We start from the raw sequence: 21,496 nt of genomic DNA, 5'->3' as shown, positions 1-21,496 counted from the left end.
AAATACATACCAATTTCAAGTGCCTGGATTTTGATCATGTGACTCTGGGATACTGCATTAGTCATAACTTCAAGGATCATGATGTTCTTATGAGTGGTGGCTCATTAGGAATTACTGCACTTGCAATTATTTGTGCCAACTTGGCATTATTTTCAGGCAAGCTTCCTTAGAAGTAGTCCCTTCATTATGGAATTTCCCTACCTGAAATGTGTGATTGTAAATTTGGTGTCTCTTGAATGCGTCCCTCTTCACCCAGCTTCCCAGAATGAATGTTGGATTAATAGGTCTATTTATTTTTATTCTGCTTCCATCCACCAACTTTTTAATGAATATGAGTTTCAAGACTTTAAGTCACTATATAGCAATTGCATGGAAAGGAATATAATAACAAGATCCATCTGTTTTCTTTCTCTTTAGACGGCGATTCACAAATATCTGCTTAGATGCTGTTAGCCGTTATCTTGTTGAATTGCAGTCTATAAGTCCGACACTAGCTGTACAGACCATTACAGGGAGCTTTAAATCTCTGCAAGCAAAATTAGAGCGGCTTCACTAAGTACAGTGATGCATGTCTGCTTGTCCAGGTGAATCGGCTGTTAATGTACTGGAACTTGAAAAGGCAAAAATGCTGATAAGACTAAAGAGAATCAACTTCCTACTGATCAGTTTTCTAGTGTCTCTTCTTAATGAATGTCACATGGGGCAGAATGTATAAATAACATTGTTTTATTGTGTTCTTTTTTTTACTACTGCCAAATTTTTCTAACAGTGAAACTGTTTTATATGCTTTGGATTAAGATGCATTGTATAATTGTGTTCTGGCGATTAAACTTATTTGTAAAATGGGGTTTTTTTTGTAAATCTGTACAATGTGCTTGACCATATTATTCTGTAGAGTCCCAGCTGGTACTTTAGGTAATGGGAACTGATTAACCGCCCTTCATTCTAAAATTCATCATGCTCCAGATAGAAATTCTGTTTCTACAGTGTGTACTACCGCTCTTACTTTTAAAACAAATTACTATTTGCCTGTACTGTGAGAAATTTTGATAGTGGTCATGTCAGCAGGAATTAATACTTGAGGAACAAAGAAGCCTTTCATAATTTTTTACTCAATCGACATTCTTCATCATTATACTTTATTGTTTATATGCACCCATCTCTCTGGACAACTAACAGTAGAGTAAAATCAATAAAGACATTAAAATTAACAAGAATCAAATAAAAAACTAAAAACCAAGACCATAATGGTATGGAGGTGGAATCTTCTCTATTACTCCTCCAGCCACCTCTACTATGGAGCACCCTCATCAGGGTCTCAAGCCCACCAGCAGAGCCAGGTTTAAGGAAGGCCAGAAGGGTGGGTCAGATCTCATCTCCAGCAGTGAGGTGTTCCAAAGCCCAGAGGTTCACAACAGAGAAGGTTCAAACAGAATAGAGCTGGAAGGGACATTGGCGGTTTTCTAGTCCAACCCCCTGCTCAAGCAGGAGACCCAATACCATTTCAAGTACCGTAGGTGGTTCTCCAATCTTTTCTTTAAAAACCTTCCGTGATGAAAGCACCCACAACTTCTGAAGGCAAGCTGTTCCACTGCTTAATTGGATTGCTCCTAGATCCCTCCAGACAAAATTCCTTTACCAAAGGAGTACAGTATACCTTTTTCTGCCAAAACAAGTGGGGAGGAAAAATCCCATTGGGGCAAGATAGTTCCTCAGATAACCTGGTCCCATGTCATAAAACGCATATAAAGGGATAGCCAATACCTTGAATTGGATCCAGAAACAAACCAACTATATTCTGACATTCGAAAAACAGGATTTTTTAGAAGCAGCCCTGAACTTTTTAGAATGGATATTGGGCAATAGGTAATAAGTAACATTACTAATTAATTTTCCAAAGAGGTTTTTACTTTCCTCAAATTTAGCATCAAAATAATGTTGGTATTTTACTATGATCTTAGTGTAGGCACTTTGTTGATTATCCAAGGGGTTGAAGTACAGTTTCTATACTAGCCAGTAAGTTATTAGTGAAGGCTGTCTACATGCAATTATAAAAATAACTGAGTCCTAAATCTGCATTCCTATATTGATTCTTAAAAATGCAAGTTCCTGTCCTGTTTCTGTTGGAGATACTGTTTAAGGTGCTTCCAGGTTGATTATGATTAATCATGACATCACCATTGCTCGGGGACACCAAAAAGGCAAGTTAAATCCATGAGTTATCCACTATGGTACCTACACTGTCTTCAGTTCAATGGCCATTAGCCAACCTGAGCCAATTCAACAAGCTAAGATGGGTTGCTTACACTTGGTTAATATTCAATATGGAACATTGAGTATCCTAGAAAAAGGACAATAGCAAACCATTTCCATACTATGTTACTATCCAGAAAACAATATGGATCTGTCCAGAAGCCCAGCTTGATATAAGGGGCCTATGCGAGCTGTGCTATGCGAGCTGTGAGTGCCTCCACCTGCATACTGGACCCGTGTCCCTCCTGGCTGGTTGCCAACAGCAGTGAGGTGACACGAGGCTGGATCCAGGCAGTTGTTACCGCTTCTCTTCGGGAGGGGTACTTTCCCACCGCGCTTAAGACAGCGGTGGTGAGACCCCTCCTGAAGAAGCCGTCTCTGGATCCAGCTATTCTTAATAACTATCGTCCAGTCTCCAACCTTCCCTTTGTAGGGAAGGTTGTTGAGAAGGTGGTGGCTCTCCAGCTTCAGCGTACCTTGGAGGAAGCTAACTATCTTGACCCCTTCCAGTCTGGCTTCAGACCCGGTTACAGCACAGAAACCGCTTTGGTCGCATTGACTGATGATCTCTGGAGAGCTAGGATGGAGCCCATGCTTCCATCCTAGTTCTCCTGGACCTCTCAGCGGCTTTCGATACCATCGACCATGGTATCCTTCTGCGACGACTGCGGGAGATAGGGGTGGGCGGCACTGTCTTGCAGTGGTTCTCCTCCTATCTCTCGGACAGGTCGCAGTCGGTGTTAGTGGGGGGGCAGAGATCGTCCCTGAGGCCCCTAACCTATGGGGTGCCGCAGGGGTCGGTCCTATCCCCCCTACTATTCAACATTTACATGAAACCGCTGGGCGAGATCATCCGAAGGCACGGGATAAAATATCACCAATATGCGGACGATACACAGTTGTATCTGTCCGCCCCGTGCCAACTCAATGAAGCGGTGGACGTGATGAACCGGGGACTGGAAGCCGTTAAAGACTGGATGAGAGCGAACAAGCTGATACTCAACCCAGACAAGACCGAGTGGCTGTTGTGTTTCCCTCCCAAAAATTTGACCACCATACCATCACTCAGGCTGGGGGGACAAAATTTAAACCCCTCAGAAAGGGCCCGCAACTTGGGAGTCCTCCTGGATTCACAGCTAACTTTTGACCACCATCTCTCAGCTGTGACCAGGGGGGCATTTGCCCAGGTTCGCCTGGTGCGCCAGTTGCGGCCCTACCTGAATCGGGAGGCCCTCACAACAGTCACTCGAGCCCTTGTGATCTCTAGGCTGGAATACTGTAATGTGCTCTACATGGGGCTGCCCTTGAAGAGCATCCGAAGACTTCAGCTAGTCCAGAATGCGGCCGCGCGAGTGATCGTGGGCGCACCACGGTTCGCCCACATAACACCGATCCTCCGTGAGCTGCACTGGCTACCTGTTGGTCTCCGGGTGCACTTCAAGGTCTTACTCACCACCTATAAAGCGCTCCATGGTAGTGGATCTGGCTATTTGAGAGACCGCCTTCTGCCAATCACCTCCCTGCGTCCCATCAGATCGCATAGAGTTGGCCTCCTCCGTATTCCATCCGCCAGTCAGTGCCGACTGGCGACTACTCGGAGGAGAGCCTTCTCTGTTGCGGCTCCGACACTATGGAACAATCTCCCCGTGGAGATTCGTACCCTCACCACCGTCCAGGCCTTCCGTACAGCCCTCAAGAACTGGCTAACCCGTCAGGCCTGGGGATAATCTTATTTCGCCCCTCCCGAATGCTGAGTGAATGTTGAGTTTTATTGTCTAATTTACTTTGTGCACATTTCTTTTTTTGTATTGTCCTACACTCCCCTTCCTTTTTTTGATTGTAAGCCGCCCTGAGTCCCCTCAGGGAAAAGGGCGGCCTATAAATAAACTACAAACAAACAAACAAACAAACAAGCCTTTAATTTCTAAGTAAAATAATGAGTTTTCCTGTATGCTGCTTGGAGAGTCCAAGCATGGGTTAAATTCTCTCTGACTGCCCTGGACTGAATTGAAAGATCTTTAGCCACGCCTCCTCTTCCGGCACCTCAGATTTTTCAATTCAGTCAAGCCCAATGGACATGTTTTAAGTGGTTCCAGACTATCAACAGAAATTTACTCTTAATTGTGGACTTTCCAACCAAATAATTTTAATTCTGCAAGGAAAAAAGGTCTGCTTTAAATCTTCTCATTGATTCTATTGCTGCTGTTTGTTGCCGGCGCTTGTTCTGGGCTTCTCCAGGCGCGTGCGGTTTATGACTTGCTGGGCGACGTGAGCCAGCTTAAGAGCCAACGTGATTGCCTTTTCTCTTCAGACAGTGGTCAGCGGCGAGGGGACCCAGCTGCTTGCATTATATTTTAGCATTTTGGTGCGATGGTCAGTGATGCGAGGACCCAGCCATTCGCGCCATCGCCTTTGTTGCTTTGATTTTGGCGCTGTTTTTTCCAGCAGTTAGTCATTGCGGTGGGCATTTTAAGTAAGGGAAAACTTCTGGTGGCCATTTTAGTTGAACATCGTACTTAGGGCTCTAGTCGGGCCTCCGTTCGAGCCTCTTCGATCTTGTGATTTGAAACATCTAACCTTCAAGAGAGTATTCTAGCCACTATCACCTCTGCACGTAGGATCTCGGAGGTGGCAGCCCTGTCAGTCAGGGAAGACTTGTGTGTCATGCATCCTGACAGGGTCATTCTACACTTGGATCCTTCTTTTCTTCCGAAGGTCAACACTTGGTTTCATCGGAGCCAGGAAGTCATTCTCCCGGACTTTTGTCCTCACCCTAGACATCCTTCTGAACAGATGGCACAAACTGGATGTGCGTAGAGTCATCTGCAAATATATCAACCGCACTGTGGCGTTCAGAATTGCTTTTTATTTCCTTTCAACCTGCTACCATGGGGTGTAAAGTCATCTCTGCCACCATCGGCCGATGGTTGCGGACCTCTATCGCCCTTGCCTACCAGCTCCAGTCTAAACAGGTGCCACACTGCATCACGGCCCACTCTACAAGAAGCGCTGCATCTACAGCAGCCTGGGCAACCCAAGCGCCCACAGAAGAGATCTGCAGAACGGCTACATGGGCCTCACCACCCCAATTTGTACGAGCTTACAAATTAGACAAGTTTGCATCAACGGAAACAGCATTTGGGAGACGGGTCCTTCAGGGTATTCATGCCACTGGAAAGACCATTGACTCAGGTTCTTTCCGCCCTAGTGACATTTAACTTGGGTATCTCCCATGCTTGGACTCTCCAAACAGCGTACGGGAAAATGACAATTGGCTTACCTGAAGGGTCCTTTTCTGTATGCTGCGAGGAGAGTCCAACCCCACCCTAGGGTCTCCCTCACAGCTTCCATTCTAACTTGATCTAGACTTACTTGACTTGGTTGTGACTTCTTTACTGAATTGGACTTATGCAATCTAAACTTGACTTGAACTATGACAACTCATTGGAACCACCTGTGAACAGTGTTACAGGTCCATGCCTTCATCGAAAAATCTGAGGTGCCGGAAGAGTAGGCGTGGCTAAAAATCTTTCAATTCAGTCCATGGCAGTCAGATAGAATTTAACCCATGCTTAGACTCTCCTTGCAGCGTACAGAAAAGGACCCTTCAGATAAGCCAATGGTTCTTATTGGGGTTTAGAATTCTACGTGTTCATAACCAGTCTTCTATAGATATGTAATAGTTATGTGTCAATGAGATGCTGCATAGGAAATGATCTGATGAGAGGATGGAGGACGGTGATTTCATGGTCAGAGGAAGAAACCTAGGAATGACCCACCCTAATTGATCAGATGGCTAAAAGTGGTGTCGGGAGATTTATTCCGTCCAATTTTCAAGATTCTGTCAACATAGCTTTACAATAAAGTAAAATAAAATTAGTTCATCTAGTTATGTTTCCTATCTCATTTAGCTGGAAGTCCTGACAGTTCTGTGCAGCAGGAAGGAGAGACCATTTCACTTATTAGCCCAAAATAAAATGACATTCCTCAAATATATTATACTGCAACAGGGACTTTTAAGCAGATAGGTATTTTCTCCCATCTCCATGTTTATTTACTAACCTACTTCTCCCATCTCCATGTTTATTTACTAACCTACTTTTATGGGTGAGATCATCACCCACAGAGCTTATGCTCTTTTCCCCAGTTTAAATGCCTTCCAGAGGAATTGCCTAGAGATGCTGGGGCTGATGGCACAACCACTCTAGGAGCACCAGACTGGTTTCTGCTTAAATCTTTATGCCTTCTTCCTTACCTGTGGAGCTGTAATCAAAGCCCATGTATCAGTTGAAGGATACTAATGTAGAACAAGATGTCCATCACAGTGAGGAAACCAGCTAGCAAATCAAGTCTTTTTAGTTGTGCTCCGCTACCAATAAATTTATGTGCACATCTCTGCAACTTTCTTTTTCTTTTCATTCTTTGTTCTCTTTCTTTTCATTCCTTCCTTCCTTCCATACAAAAATATTGAGGGAATTTGCCATCTCCTTCCAGGATTTTTTTATTTTATTTTATCGCTGTAGCTTATACTGCTAGCTAGGCTTTCCTGGTGGTCTCCCATCCATACTAATGTAGAACAAGATGTCCATCACAGTGAGGAAACCAGCTAGCAAATCAAGTCTTTTTAGTTGTGCTCCGCTACCAATAAATTTATGTGCACATCTCTGCAACTTTTTCTTTTCATTCTTTGTTCTCTTTCTTTTCCTTCCTTCCTTCCTTCCATACAAAAATATTGAGGGAATTTGCCATCTCCTTCCAGGATTTTTTTATTTTATTTTATCGTTGTAGCTTATACTGCTAGCTAGGCTTTCCTGGTGGTATCCCATCCAAGAACTAACCACATCCTAGTCAGCCAGTACTCTTTGCTGTGGCTGCTGACGGTGATGAACTGTTTTAAGATTAAGACTTCCCCCGAGTCAAGTGATGGCTTTGAAGGAACAAATCCATTAGTTCTCTTGGCAGTCATCATCAGGTAGCGGTTCCCATTTTCAGGGGACTTTTACACACACCCGCCCCAACTTCTCCATCTAATCTTAAATCCTGAGGCTTCCTCTGGGTCTCCTGCTTAGCTTCTTGAGTTCAACCGACGGCTGCGGGGTACTTGGCTGGATTAAGTCGTTTAAAACGCCCGATATTTTGAGCAGATGTTCGGAACCCGAACATAACCGGAATCCCACGCTTCGCTCCGGCAACGAGACGCCTCAAAACCGCCCAGACCCGAACAAGAGGCGTCCTCCGCGTTAGAGGGGCGGAGCTTCCCTGTTTACCGTTGGAATGGGGCGCATGCGTGGTACTCGCGCTCCTCCACCCACCTCGGTTGGCAACTTGGGAACCTCCTGAGTCCTGAAAGGGAAACCGTTGGGCTGAACCGGTGAGTAACGGGGCGCCCGTCTCTCTCTCTCTCTCTCTTCCGTTCTCTCTTAGGCGGGATCTCGCGACTGCGAGCGATTGCAGAGCCAAGAAAAGGCGGCAGCCCGGCAGCCGAGAGGCTCCTGCAGGAAGCGTGAGGGACGCGCCCCGTTGCAAAGCAGCCCTTGATGGGCAATTAGGCATAACAATGAGAAAGCGGCGGGGGGTGGGGGGCGCGCGGAGAAGGTGTCTGGAGGGGGATGTTGGTTCCCACAGGATCCATCCATCCTGGAGCCCTCTAGATCTACTGCACCGCAGTTTCTCCTATTGGATTTGCCAGCTTGGGGATCTATGCGCGAGTCATTCCAGGAGCAAGAGATGTGGGTGGGTGGGGTGGGGGTGGGTGGGTGGGAGTAAGACATTAAATAGATATATATTTTTCACGGATCTGGAAGTCAGATTGCACACAAGGAAACGGGAGAGGAGATGGGCAGGATTGTCCTTGGGAGCATCATTAAGATTGGACAAGGGCTGAAGTGTTAGAACAGAATAACAAGAGTTGGAAGGGACCTTGGAGGTCTTCTAGTCCAACCCCCTGCCCAGCCAGGAAACCCTACACCACCTTCAGACAAATGGTTATCCAACATCTTCTTAAAAAGATCCAGTGTTGGAGCATCCACAATAACACTGTAGTGTTCTTTCATGAATTCAGGGCAATTCCTTGGGATTCCATGGTGATGTGGGTTCTTTTTTTAAAGCAGTATTACAGGTAGTCCTCAACTTGCAACAATTCATTTAGTGACTGTTCAAAGTTACAATGGCATTGAATGGACTTATGACCATTTTCACACTTATGACCTTTGTAGCATCCCTATGGTCACACGATCAAAATTCGGATGCTGGGCCAGTGACTCATGCTTATGATTGTTGCTGTGCCCCAAGGTCATGTGATCACCCGTTGGAACCTTCTGGCAAGCAAAGTCAATGGAGAAGCCAGATTCATTTAACAACCGGGTTATTAACTTATCAACTGAAGTGATTCTCTTAACAATTGTGGCAAGGAAGATCATAAAATGGAGCAAAACTCTCTTAACAAATGTCTCACTTAACAACATAACTTTGGGACTCAATTGTGGTTGTAAGTCGAGGACTACCCTATTGAAGTAGCATGTCATTACCTTCTAGGATACTTTATTACCTAGTTTAGTCTGTTGCCCTTGATTTCCTGATGGTCTCCCATCCAGTCAACCAGGGATTAATACTGTATGGCTTTTTAAGATCACCCACAGTCAACTACATGCTGCCACTCGAGTGTAAATGTAAATGGAGATTCTCAATTATCCAGATCATGGTTATCCCAAAGGTGTTTTTTCAAGAGACAACTGGACTTTTTTTTGTTTTTCTTTGAAGAAGTTTCATTTCTCATCCAAGAAGCTTCTTCAGCTCTGACTGGATGTTGAGAGATGGAAGGATTTATATTCCTTGCAGATAGCTGGTCATTTGCATGCCCCACCATCCAGTCAAAGCTGAAGAAGCTTCTTGGCTGAGAAGCTAAACATCTTCAAAGAGAAACAGAGAAGTCCAGTTGCCTCTTGAAAAAAGCACCTTTGGGATACTCAGGTGTAAGTTCAGTTTCCTGGGTGGAAATTGTCATTCTGTGCAGGGGAGAGAGAATAGCCATGTATGTCAATCTGAAGTACATTTCTGAGTTAACTTCATTAAATTTCTTAGTCATTTACATCAGTGCCTTTCCCTTGAGAACATAAAGTTTAGGACAAGTTAGCTTAAACAGATGGGCTGATATTAGTGTTTGGTTTTAATTTGGTTAGTGATGGTGATGACGTCATATTGTGATATGGGTTTTTTGCAACTGTTAAATTAGTTAATGTGCTTGATGAGGTGATATGCAAATATCAAATAAATCAAAATAAATAAATAATAACAAAATCAACTAGCTTGGGGGAGGCTGTGGGTAGAGTGGAATCTGTTAGATAGTTGTATGACAGTTAATGGAATGCCCTTTCTGTATGTTTTCCTTCTCTTTTGTTTTTATCTTGTTTTCATCTTAATTTAAACTGGTTGTTTTAATGGTTTTTATATATTCTGGATTATTACCATGTACATCTCCCAGGGTCACATTATGTAGAATGGGCGGCTATACAAATGAGAGTAAATAAAGAAGTTATTTATTTCTATATATGCAACAGACTAGCAATGGTTCTGGAAATGAAGAATCATCCAGCCTGATCAGAAAGACAGCTTCATCTAGCAAAGCATCCTGATTCTTACCAGCCAGAATGCTTTTTGGAACCTTATGGCCAGGAAACAAAGGCATGGTTGTTTCATTCAGACGGTACAGTTTTACCAATATGTTTATGGATCTAGACTTTAAAAGAATGTGAAAATTGTTGGAGGCAATATGCTGACTCTGTAAACTGCTTATAAAGCACTGTAAAGCAATATATGTCTAAGTGCTGTTGCTATATGTTAGCTCAACTGAAGTACTTCTCAGTTGCTTCATAAACTATCCAAATTGTTTGCATAGCATCACAAGCAAAATGGGCCTGCATGTACATGCCTGCAAAGTCACCTGAGAAGAGCTTTTAAGGGAGTCATACAGAGATGCTGATGATTTAACATTCTAAAGAATGGATCTCTATTAATATGTATTGTGAAGTAACTTGGAAGTCACACTGCTCTAGAAACCTCATTGAACTTGACACATTTCCCTTTAAAACTTTCTAAATCCATGACAACTGACACATCTTTTGGCACTGAATTTCACAAGTTTGTATTCACATATATATTGATAAATATACAAGTCTGTAAATAGATACTGAGTAATGAGAAAGATCTTAGGATTGCAATGGGCAGTTTGATGAAGAACAGGGTACAGCAACAGTGTGAATTTTATGTTGGAGGCGACTGAAGAACCAAAAGAGATGCTACCAATATCATATTTATGTATAAGCCTTCATGGTGATCATACTTGGATTATCTTATATTGGAAAAGCTGAACAAAATGTAAAGTTTGGCAATAAGAATGATTGAGGGGTGATTATGAAGTTTAGGGCTTTTAACTTGGAAAAATGGAAAGGCAAAAGGAGTACAGATTCATAGATGTATGCTTAATGTAGATAGTGAGGGGTTTTTTTTTATCGGTAACACTAGAATTTGGGATCATCCAGTGAAGTTGAAGGGAGACTTGTATATCTTTATCTTGTGTATAGTGTCATTGATATAATATATGATCTTGGACCTGCCAGATTTTTGCACAAGAAGGCTATCATCGATTCATCCTAACATCCTCATGAATCAGTGATCCTAGGTTATGCAGTTATTCAAAAGTCTGCTTTGAGAAATCTTTGAGCAAGTACCCTTTAAAGCAGCAGGTCTGAGCAGCCACTGTGCTTTGATCCAGATGGCAAAACTCTTCTGTGCATGCTCAGGTTCCCATCACTTTCCATTGAAGCAAAAGATGCAGGATGATTCCTAGTAGAGGGATTCAATTATGCAAGTTAAGGCAGTGCATTGAACCTGATTGCTGGTGTTCTGAATTGAGATGCTATCTTAAAGCCTATTTGACATGCCCGCTGGTATCTGGTATTGAATGTTATTTTGAAATAATTATATGAACACACTGAAATTATATCTCTGGTTTGATTATTTCAATAGTTAAGGACTTTACATTGTTTTGCAGAGATGCTGTTGAATGTTTATTAAGGAACCATTTAAAAGCTATTTAAACTTTGATAAATTTTATGGATTCTCGTATGTTTTAATCATGAAAATCAAATTAGAGGTACTAGCCTCTACATGTATCAAACAGAAGAAGCCATGGCCTCGAATCACCTGGCTGGGAGAGGTAATTATAATTTTTAATATATTGTACATTAAAGGTACGTTCCTCCAAAATTTAAGATTACTGGCATAACTTCAGGTCATTGTGAAAATTAAGTAATATAGCAATAGCAACAATCAATCTATACATCATTAGGAATTACAATAAAAGCTCTCTGAGCAGTTGAAAAAATGTATCGTTGAAGTTTAAAATATCTACTTTGCTTTAGAAAAGAGCTGAAAATCCAAAAATTTGGATTTTTCTTAACACAAAGCATTCCTATCTAAACTTTTGTTTTGAATTTTTCATTTCAATCTCAGAGTTGTATTACACTGACTACTTTTTCTTAAAGCAAAAAAAAATGTTCAAACCTGGCTTATAACTGAATCAGTGATAATTAATGTGGGATGGTTGAAATTGTTTTTTATATACTCCCCAATTTGTTTTTATTTGGTTTTTATTGAGTTTTTAATTGTAAACTATATTGAATCTCTGATTTTGGATACCTTATAAATCTAAATTATTACTGTTATTGTTGTTATTAAAATTCCATATCACATCTTTTTGCTCAGAAAAAAAATTATCTACTTGAACAGCAGAAAAGTCTTGTTTTCAGCGAACCTCTATCTTTGTGTAAAGATCAAAAAAAGAGTTTCTGAATCAATTATGCAATTTAATGTTTTACTTTTATTTCTTATAATGCTATCAGAATTCTTGAATTAATCCAGACATTCATTAGCAAGAAAAATAATACTATGTAAATAAAAGACTGGCATTCTTTTAATAGGAAAAAGAGGCTGTTTTCCTATTGGATGACAGAAACATGCAGGAAATTAACCTGCTTTCTGGAAAAACAAAAAAGAAGATTCCCCAATTGCAGACTTTTCTGAAGAATGTTATTGTATTATCAACCTCAAGAAATGGTAAGTCTTGCACAGTTAATTCTTTCTGCCAGATTGTATGAACTTCTGTTTTTATAGAATGTAAAGAAGTTTCTAATAGCAAAAATTAGCACTACTTCAGTTGTTTCTGATGTAAATTGGTTACCCCTTTTTCTGATCATAAATACACTCATGATATAAAATTACTTATGTATTTGAAATATTAGTTGAATATACATTTAACTGGGAAGGAAAGAGTGAACTCATTGAAAAGAGTGAAGCTTATATTGTATATAAGTATATGTGCATCACACTCTGAAATGGCACAATCTTTTTCACATAGGAGCTTGGTTGGCAGGAATGCTTAAAACAGGAGAGCTCTTTCTTTGGAACAAGGACCGAGACATTATAAAAACTGTCCCAGCCATTGAGGAATCTACAAAAGTGGCTATGGCAGTGCAAGGTATGATTGTTCAATATTTCTTTTTTTCATTTTCATCTTTTTTTAAAAAAAAAAAACTTTTTAAAAAAATATATTAAAAACTGTAGTTTAAATTGTCATTTTTATTATAGTATTTTTCATAAATATCAAGACAACTACCTAATTGTTTGTTATATGCCAATGACACATTAATATCTATAAAGTATACTTACTGAGGCTATTATCACAAAGTGTGTTACTTATTAATGCAGTAAAAGCATCCATGATAAAACATATATACTGGTTTTAATTTTTTATTCTATTACCTGATTTCATATAAGAAACTACTTGTTTGTGATAGCATATGTTTTGTTGTCATAAATTAACTAAATATTTTGAGTAGATTTAGAAGAACGGGATAATTCTAACACGGCATTATTTTCTAGAACATTCCTTGAGGTTATGCCTCCGTGTTTCCGGCAAAGGAAATAAAATACTTCTTGCTACTCCAGAAGTCTGTGTCTTATTGTGGGAAAGCATAGAATCAAACGCAACACCTTCCCAAATTTCTGCAAAGGGGCAATGGTCCCAAATTATTCCTGAAGCTTCAATTGTGTTACCAGCCAAAGAAGAGAAGGAAACTGTAGTTAGTGCTGATTTTATTGAAAATGAGGTAAATATAAATATGATCTCATCTTATTCTTTGACAGTCAAGTATTTTAAATATATATGGTGACTTCTTATAACAGCCATGTAATTTTGGTTATTGTTGAAGACTATCAATATGTTTATCTTAAGTAAATATTTGTTTTAATATTGAATCTGTGTCTGTTGCCTGTATTTCTCATATTCGGACTGTGAATTATAATGCTTATGCAGCCAGACAGGCCCACCTCGGATAAACCGAGAATTTTAGGTGCCAAAATACACCCCCCAAAACCCAGGTTTTGCTTATTTCAGCAATGAACTTATCAGCAAATATATACGGTAATACTTGTTAAAGTATCTGTCTGTTCCACATATATAAGCCTATCCACAGATAAGCTAAACATTGAATTTTTAATCAAAATACTATGAAAAAGATGGGTTGACTTATCCACAAGTGGCACATTTTTCATGGCATGTCAATTTAAAAAATTGAGGGCTTGTACAAAGTACAAATAGTCTTTGGTTAATGACTAGCTTAGTAACTGTTTGAAGTTACAAAAATGCTTACAACCTGGATTGAAAATTCCAGTGATAGTCCCCATTGCCACATGATCATATTTTGGGTGCTTAACAAGCAGCTCACATTCAGAGCTGTTTGTAGCATTCCATGGACATGTGACCTTGATTTACTTTTTTTTGCCAGAAAACAGCTTTTACTTCCTTTTTTTTTAAGCAAAAAAAATCCCGTTGCAAACAGTAGGTTCACTTAACAACCACTTTGTTTACTTAAAACCTGCCTCACACGTACACTTAACCATCACTGCAAAAAAAGTGTTGTAAAATCAGGATGATAATGTAATGCTAAGCTTGGCACTACTTACAACTATAATTTTAGGCTAAATTACAGTAATAAATTGAAGACTACCTGTATGTATGGTAAGAATTTGTTCTGACATGATTAGAAAGTCTTCCATCTTGGCAACAGTTTTTAGAGATCCTGCTTGGCACATATTTAATGCCCAACATCTTGGTGTTTCCTATTTGTACTGGCATGCTTGTATGCAATGGCAATTTATTGCATTTCCTGCTGTGTTTTGTGCATGTTTTTTTTCACAATAGAGCTTAGGATCCTAATCATAATATTGCATGTGCAAAGTGGTTCACCGACAAAAGGGCGAACGACAAAACTGGGCCCGACTAAAGCGCGTCGCTGACGTCATCAACAGGGCGACAACAGCATAGAGACAGAAGCACGCTGTAAACCCTAAACCTAAACTTAACCCCTAACCCTAAACCTAACCCTAAACCTAACCCTGAACCTAACCCTAAACCTAACCCTTAACCTAACCCTAAACCTAACCCTAACCCTTAACCTAACCCTAACCCTAACCCTTACCTTAAGTTGAATCGGCTTTCTTTCAACGCGCTATTTAAAGCGCCCTTCTTTCTCCGCGCTGGCTGTTGTCGCCGCGTTGATGACATCAGCGACGCGGTTTAGTCGGGCGCAGTTTTGTCGTTCGCCCTTTTGACGGGTCATGGTGCAAAATAATTCATTATAACTGCAGTTTAAATTTCTAAGGATTAATATGGGAATGATTAAATCTTCTATAACATTGCTGTTATAGAAGCAATGTTAATTGTTGACCACTTGGTAAAATATGAATAATTATATATAAATTTAAATAATTGATAATACATACTTCAAGTGAGTTATTCAAAAATGTTGATTCATTGACAGATATTGGGAGATTGTTGCTTGGGTTCTTTTGCATTTTATTCTGGGGACCAACTGGTCCTGATATTTTTGAAGATCAAATGGCAGGAGAACAATGCAAGGTAAATATTCTGATTTTTAAAAGGATATGTTTATATCAGCTATTTAGTAAAATGCATATTGGTTTATGAATGAAAATGTTGCTGTATATATGTGTGCATGTACAGCAGGGCCTGAGTGATAAATACATAATTTTGAATGAAAAGATAGATAGACAGACACAAAATATTATATTTTTCCCCTTGGCATATGAATGTATATTTTAGGAATATGTACAATCTGGGTTTCCTTCCCCAAAAGTTGGTAACAACTGCCACAAAACTAGGATGGATATTACATTAAACCATAATATTTAGAAGATGAGATAGAAGGAACTTAAGTGAAGCCTTGGCCTAACATGGCATCTCTTTCACTATTTTTCAATTGCACAGCTCACTAACGTAACTTTTAAATTCAAAGAATCTAGGTTTAATTTTCCATATACTGCTAATAAAAATGGGAGGGGGGTGAAGTAGTCTGGTTTAATTCTTTGAAGTTCGCGTTGAAAAACAACATCCTCTGCATGCTTAGCAAGAAGGAAAACTTACTATATATAGCAATAAAATTATTTCCCCCTTTTCCACTTTTTTCTTCATCCAATGTAGCTCTGTTCCATGTCAAATCCATTGGGCACAAGAAACATGCTCTTTGCGTAATTTGTCTCCCTCTTGTGAATCAGTGAAGTCAAGAGGTGCTTTGCTTACTGCATTCTCTCATGATGGACTTGTGCTAGCAGTTGCTCTTAATCAAAAGGATCTACAGGTACCAATGTGAAAAGCATACTGAGAAAGTGACTTTATTAATATTGTGCTCTTTATTAAATTTGGCTTTGTAAATTAGTTTGAATCAGTAGTGAAATTCATTTTTTTTACTACCGGTTCTGTGGCCGTGGCTTGGTGGGTTAGGGTTAGGGTTAGGAAGGATATTGCAAAATCTCCATTCCCACTCCACTCTGGGGCCAGCCAGAGGTGGCATTTGCTGGTTCTCCAAACTACTCAAAATTTCTGCTACCAGTTCTCCAGAGCCTTTTGGAACTTGCTGAATTTCACCCCTGGTTTGAATAATCCAGTATCAACCCGGTAGAAGAAGATGCCTAGAATTTAATTGCCTTCTCCTTTCAATTCTTGGCAACCTTCATTTTCTTACATTTATATATGATCACAGAACCTATCTCGCATGCATGGCTATAGAATAAAAAAGGAAATCTCTCTGAACTGGTAAGTCACCCTTTCATCTGCCCATTTTTAAGAAAACTCCCCACCCCCCACCCACTTCCTTTTGGCAGCGCAGTCTTTAATTTAATTATTTAATTACATTAATTTAAGACTCTTTAAGTCTTAAAGTTTAAAATAACCAGTATATGCAGCAAAGAGACTTGCGATGTAATCAAGGAACAGAGTAATTTTGTATCTTATCCATAAATCAGCATTTATGTTCAACAAATAACTCATAAAAGGAAAATCAATTTAAAAAAAGATAAAGATACATGAGGAGACATTAATACATTGTTAAATTTTATCCTTGTATTTTGTCCATATTAAACATATTTTTCTTTTTTTTCCCTAATGCTCAGGCATCTCAAATTCTGTTTATGAGCACTAAGAATTTTATTACTACTTCAGGGAGTCTTAAAGGCTGTGGTAACAAGTATCCCAAAATTCCATCCAAATTAATAAGGTCCGTATGACATCACATTTCCCCCTCCAGGGGTTATTTTGAAATCCAGTGTGAATATTTTAGTTGCATGTTCCTGAAGGTGTTATTTGTTGTATTGTTGAAGGTCTTACTGGATTTCGGACATGAGCTGGACTCCCGATACTCTGTTTTTGGTTTGCATGTTAAAACGTGGATCTCTGATCATAATGACATGCTTGGGTGAATTGATGACTTTAGTTACTTATGGCTGCTCTGTAGAATTTGGACCAGCAGAATTTATTCCTCTGCATCCATTAATAACACACAGGTGAGATAATAAAACAGTTTAAAAAATATCTGAACTTTATCTTTTTCTTCCACATATTTTCTAATTGTAACCATATTTTTTTAATTATTGTATGCCACTCAACCCTCACTGACTCTGGCTGGCTCACAACAATAAAAGAAATTACAATAAATTCAATAAAATAAAAGATAAAATTAAAAGTTGGTATGCATGATAGTCCAGAGGGAATATGCAAGGGGTCTTGCTCTTCTTTGCCAATGGCATATTCATATTTTAAATGTGTTTTTTTCACTTATTCTTGTATTCTCAATCAACAAAAATGTTACCGGCAAGAAAGATTAACTCCATCTTAAAGGACCACATTTTCTATGAATGTAGCTTATTGTTGTGGCCCGGCAGGAGCTGTTAGAGCTGTCGCCAGACTCCGACAGCAAGGGGGCTGATGAGTCGGCCTTGGAGGAGGTGGAGGACCCTGGACACAGTGTCGACGCCGAGCAGGGCGAGGAGAGACTGGTTGACCACCTGGTGGCGGCAGAGCATTGGATCAAAGGGAATGTTCCTGAAAGCATTTGGGAGTTGTATCAGGATGCATGCAGGCTTAGGTCTACTCAGTGTAAAGAACAAAGGAGGAACTACAGGAGATGATTGCGAGCAGCTGTTGTTCATTGGGATCCTCGCTTGAGTATAAAGAGACTGCTGGTGCCATGTCCTGGTGGCAGAAGTCAACGTTCCGTTCCTGTTCTAGTGATTGTTCTTGTTCGCGTTGACAAACCAAGAGAAGCCAACTTGGATAAGTGGTTTTGAGATAGAGAAGCCGGGTTTGCATTTTGTTATGAGTTATAGGACTTTTGCCAGAGCTATTATCTTTGTTTATTTGGGCTTGCAGCCAGCAAGAGCTTGGACTGATTAAAAGGAATCTTTTGAGTTACGTGGCTTTTGGCTTTCATTCCTGGATGGAGAAGTGGGGGTCAGAACAGCTTAGTATTCAGGGTGGGGATTTTGCATAATATACTTTAAGTAAGATAAACATTTTTGCATTATGATATTGTACATTAATCTTCTGTTTTGTTGGTTTATTCTTCTGTCTGCTAGATCACAGAACTCTTTCTTGAATTCTCATGATTCATCAATTTCTGAAGGAGACTTCATGAGGCAGAGATTTTCTGTCACATGTCACTCAAGTTTGCCTTATCTCATTGCCTCTGATGGATACATGGTTACCGTTCTTAAATTTTCCAGTGAGTTTTCGCCTTCTACATATACAAAGTCTTTGCTGCTTGATTCAGCCCAACGACTAGAAAAGTTGCATCACAATTTGATTACATACAAGGTACGACGGCTTGTTTAATTTTTTACCACCAAATAATATTGGTTTGTAATTAAGGTCCATAGAGTCCTTTCTGAAAAGGGCCGCAAAACAGTTGCTATGTACAATATTTTTTTTGTTTCTTTAAGGAGGCATCCAATTTTGAGTTAACTCTCTCTTTTCCCAAGAATTGGAATTGTCTAATGTCTAATTGTCTAAAAATTAGATGGCATTTTCCAGATACCAACTGGCATGATCTTTCAGATAGAAAGAGAACTATAACAGGATAAAAATTATGAATCTGCGTTTTTATCCCATAAGAATTTCTAAAAAGTACAGCATCTCTTGCAAGTGAAGGATTGACTGTGATATCTTTGATATTTTTAAAATAAATATCACAAGAGTACAGAATCTATTTTTATTCTGCAGGAATTATTACCACCTATTCCATTTTTCTTACACCAGTGAATGGATAATTTACTACAGGTTTTGTCGGCTTCACCAGAATTAATATTTGCATGGTAACTATCCAGTGTGCCATTTTTGGTAGCAGCACAGTCATTACAGAATATGCTCCTGGAGGGGTACATTTGGTCCTACCTTTATTGTTTTAAGAGCAATAGGGAAATTGTTTTATTTAGTAGATATTTTAGAATAATAATTTAAAATATTTAAAATAATATTTTAAAATACTGTACTTTTTCAATTTCATTTGCAGTGCTGTGATTATTCATTCTTCTGGACATATTGCCATTTCTGCAAGGGTTAATGCTATATGTGTTTTGTGTTTCTGATATCCAGAAAGATCAAATCATATAAATCTTATATTTTGTAATCCACCATGCCCCCTATTTCAGAATCTGCTTCAACTAATGCATTCAGAAATTGAGGTTAAAAAAAAAGATGATGCTAACAGTAAAAGAGTTCTATTGTTCTCTTCCATAGTCTGAGGGGAAAAAGCAGCCACTGCAGTCATTGTCTTCTTTAAGAGCTAACCTCTTACAATATGAAAATCAGCTTTCTACTTTCTCTGGCACTCCAAAGTTTTTACAAGAAGAAGAGGGAGCCACTGAACTAATTGAAGAAGTGTCATTATTCCAGGTATTCTGATAGCTTTACAATATTCAATGATTAATGTTCATAATTTTAAATCATGATGAATACATAGTAAAATATTTAATAATGTAAAGAATAATTGTCATGTAGAAAGGCCATTTTGTTTGTTTGGAGGATAGTAATGTAGATAGTTATGTTTGAGATTTTTCATTGTTAAGGATAAATCTTACTTTTAAAAAACTCTTTACTATCTCCTGATACTCAGACACAGGATCCCTAATCTTAACCTAGAGAAAACTGTACAAAATATCAAACATTTTACCTTGGTTCAGTATTCATTTACATTTTGCCGAATACATATTGAACCATTCATATGCCAAACTGGCCATAGAGCGATAAACTATTTCGATCTCTTACTTGCAACAGTTTGTACACCAGCATTTAGAGAAATACTGTGTTTCCCATTTTTTTCATGTGTGTATGTGTGTGTGTGTGTTTATGTGTGTGTACATATATAATTATAGTATACGTGGATCTATAATTATTACTGATACATGTGTCACTAAATAATCATAGTTCAAATGTATAACATTTTTAATATAGGAATGCAATGAAGAATCCAGTGACGACAATATTTTTCAAAATAATTCATACATTTTGGGAAGCCAAAAAGCAGATTTCGCTTTAAGTGATGAAGGCCAGCTGGAATTCGCATCAATGTTTGACACAATTCATGCAATAGATGACGGAAAACAGATAGACAGAAAAAAAGATGGCCTGTTGTTTGAACTGAACCATATTCAAAAGAATCTCATTGCTGCTTGGAGAGTGGCCACTTCAAGAAGTATAAAAGAAAAAGACATATTATTAAATTTTAACATTCGTTGTATTGTACACTTTTTTAACATTCTCCAGCATGTAAAACTGAAAGAATTAGATCATCCTATCAAGAATCAGTCATGGATACAATGTGTCTTAAACTGTTTCCACCAATTTTTGACTGTCCTCAGTTGGGAAAATCAACACAGACAAATATTGGGGCATTTAATGAAATTAACAATGCAGACCTTGAAACTGATACTTACAGAACAACAAGATCACCTTTTCACCACTAATCTTTTGGGAGGTTTCTCATTGCTGAAGATGGTTATTCATTATTTAAATGCCAAAACAATACCACAGTATGAAGTTCTTCTAGCAGATCTGAATGGTAGTAATAAAGTGGAACTAGATTCTATTGATGTGCCTCTGTTTCAAAGGCACACAGATTGGAATAGTCACCAGAAGCACTGTGCATTACGTTCTGTGCTAACGTGTTCTCTTCCAATGGCAAACCGAACTGAGAATCAGGAAAAAAGGTACTTCTAGTATAAAAATTATTACTTTAAATATTTTACTATTTTGATAGTGCAACTTGAGTCATGAATAAAATATCGTAAATAAGAATTCTGGGACAAGTAAAATGCAGCATTTGAGTTTGTGTACCCCTTCTGGTTTTTTAACACCTATAATAGATTTTAGTATGACACCCAGTATGCCGATAACCACTGGAACCACCATAGTCAATTTATGCCATAATCTTTCAACATCAATTTTCAGATCTTAATACTTTATGATCTTCTCCAGTTCTTTGCCTTCTACAATATTCTATCCCCTGGTATTGCTCATCAATTAATCACACTTTCTTTTTTTCAACCACAGTTATATCTGTGTGTTATGAGCCAAGACATTACCAGTTTGTATTCGGAAAGCCCACAATATTTAACTTGCTCATTTTCAACTACTTTTTCAACTCTGTGTTCCCGCCAATTTTTCATTAGTGTCCCATGATATTTTTTACAGATGTTTAATTAAATAATTTTGGTGACTGTTATCTCATTGTTCATAATCAGCTTGTGTGATCTTGCATGAGCTAAATATCTGATCTACTGTTCACACAATCCACACTTTGAATCTTGATAATAATAATAATTATTATAATATAAT

General features: G+C 38.9%; 2 protein-coding genes and 1 long non-coding RNA gene across 3 annotated transcripts in view; 2 read left to right on the top strand and 1 right to left on the bottom strand.

Moving 5' to 3' along the window:
* The window catches only part of NUP155 (nucleoporin 155), a 34,246-nt gene extending 33,399 nt beyond the window's left edge, over positions 1 to 847 (top strand). The window contains exon 35 of the mRNA XM_087715427.1: positions 418 to 847. Coding sequence (XP_087571553.1) covers positions 418 to 556 — 139 coding nt within the window. The 3' untranslated portion in view covers positions 557 to 847. The remainder of the gene's footprint in view (positions 1 to 417) is intronic.
* The window catches only part of LOC148045302 (uncharacterized), a 34,347-nt gene extending 27,593 nt beyond the window's left edge, over positions 1 to 6,754 (bottom strand). The window contains exon 1 of the long non-coding RNA XR_015696652.1: positions 6,509 to 6,754. This is a non-coding gene — a long non-coding RNA (uncharacterized LOC148045302). The remainder of the gene's footprint in view (positions 1 to 6,508) is intronic.
* Positions 6,755 to 10,953: 4,199 nt separating this feature from the next.
* CPLANE1 (ciliogenesis and planar polarity effector complex subunit 1) overlaps positions 10,954 to 21,496 on the top strand; it is a 63,845-nt gene continuing 53,302 nt past the window's right edge. Inside the window, exons 1-11 of the mRNA XM_087715426.1 lie at positions 10,954 to 11,467; positions 12,231 to 12,366; positions 12,668 to 12,787; positions 13,192 to 13,418; positions 15,132 to 15,229; positions 15,812 to 15,968; positions 16,780 to 16,883; positions 16,987 to 17,169; positions 18,241 to 18,478; positions 19,400 to 19,555; positions 20,114 to 20,868. Of these exons, the coding sequence (XP_087571552.1) occupies positions 11,315 to 11,467; positions 12,231 to 12,366; positions 12,668 to 12,787; positions 13,192 to 13,418; positions 15,132 to 15,229; positions 15,812 to 15,968; positions 16,780 to 16,883; positions 16,987 to 17,169; positions 18,241 to 18,478; positions 19,400 to 19,555; positions 20,114 to 20,868 (2,327 nt within the window). The 5' untranslated portion in view covers positions 10,954 to 11,314. The remainder of the gene's footprint in view (positions 11,468 to 12,230; positions 12,367 to 12,667; positions 12,788 to 13,191; positions 13,419 to 15,131; positions 15,230 to 15,811; positions 15,969 to 16,779; positions 16,884 to 16,986; positions 17,170 to 18,240; positions 18,479 to 19,399; positions 19,556 to 20,113; positions 20,869 to 21,496) is intronic.

Source organism: Thamnophis sirtalis, unplaced genomic scaffold, assembly GCF_051295495.1.
Source record: "Thamnophis sirtalis isolate CommonGarterSnake01/CBP01778 unplaced genomic scaffold, rThaSir2_p1.2 scaffold_5, whole genome shotgun sequence".
Classification (NCBI taxonomy): domain Eukaryota; kingdom Metazoa; phylum Chordata; class Lepidosauria; order Squamata; family Natricidae; genus Thamnophis; species Thamnophis sirtalis.
This window is presented reverse-complemented; position numbering and strand designations above follow the sequence as displayed.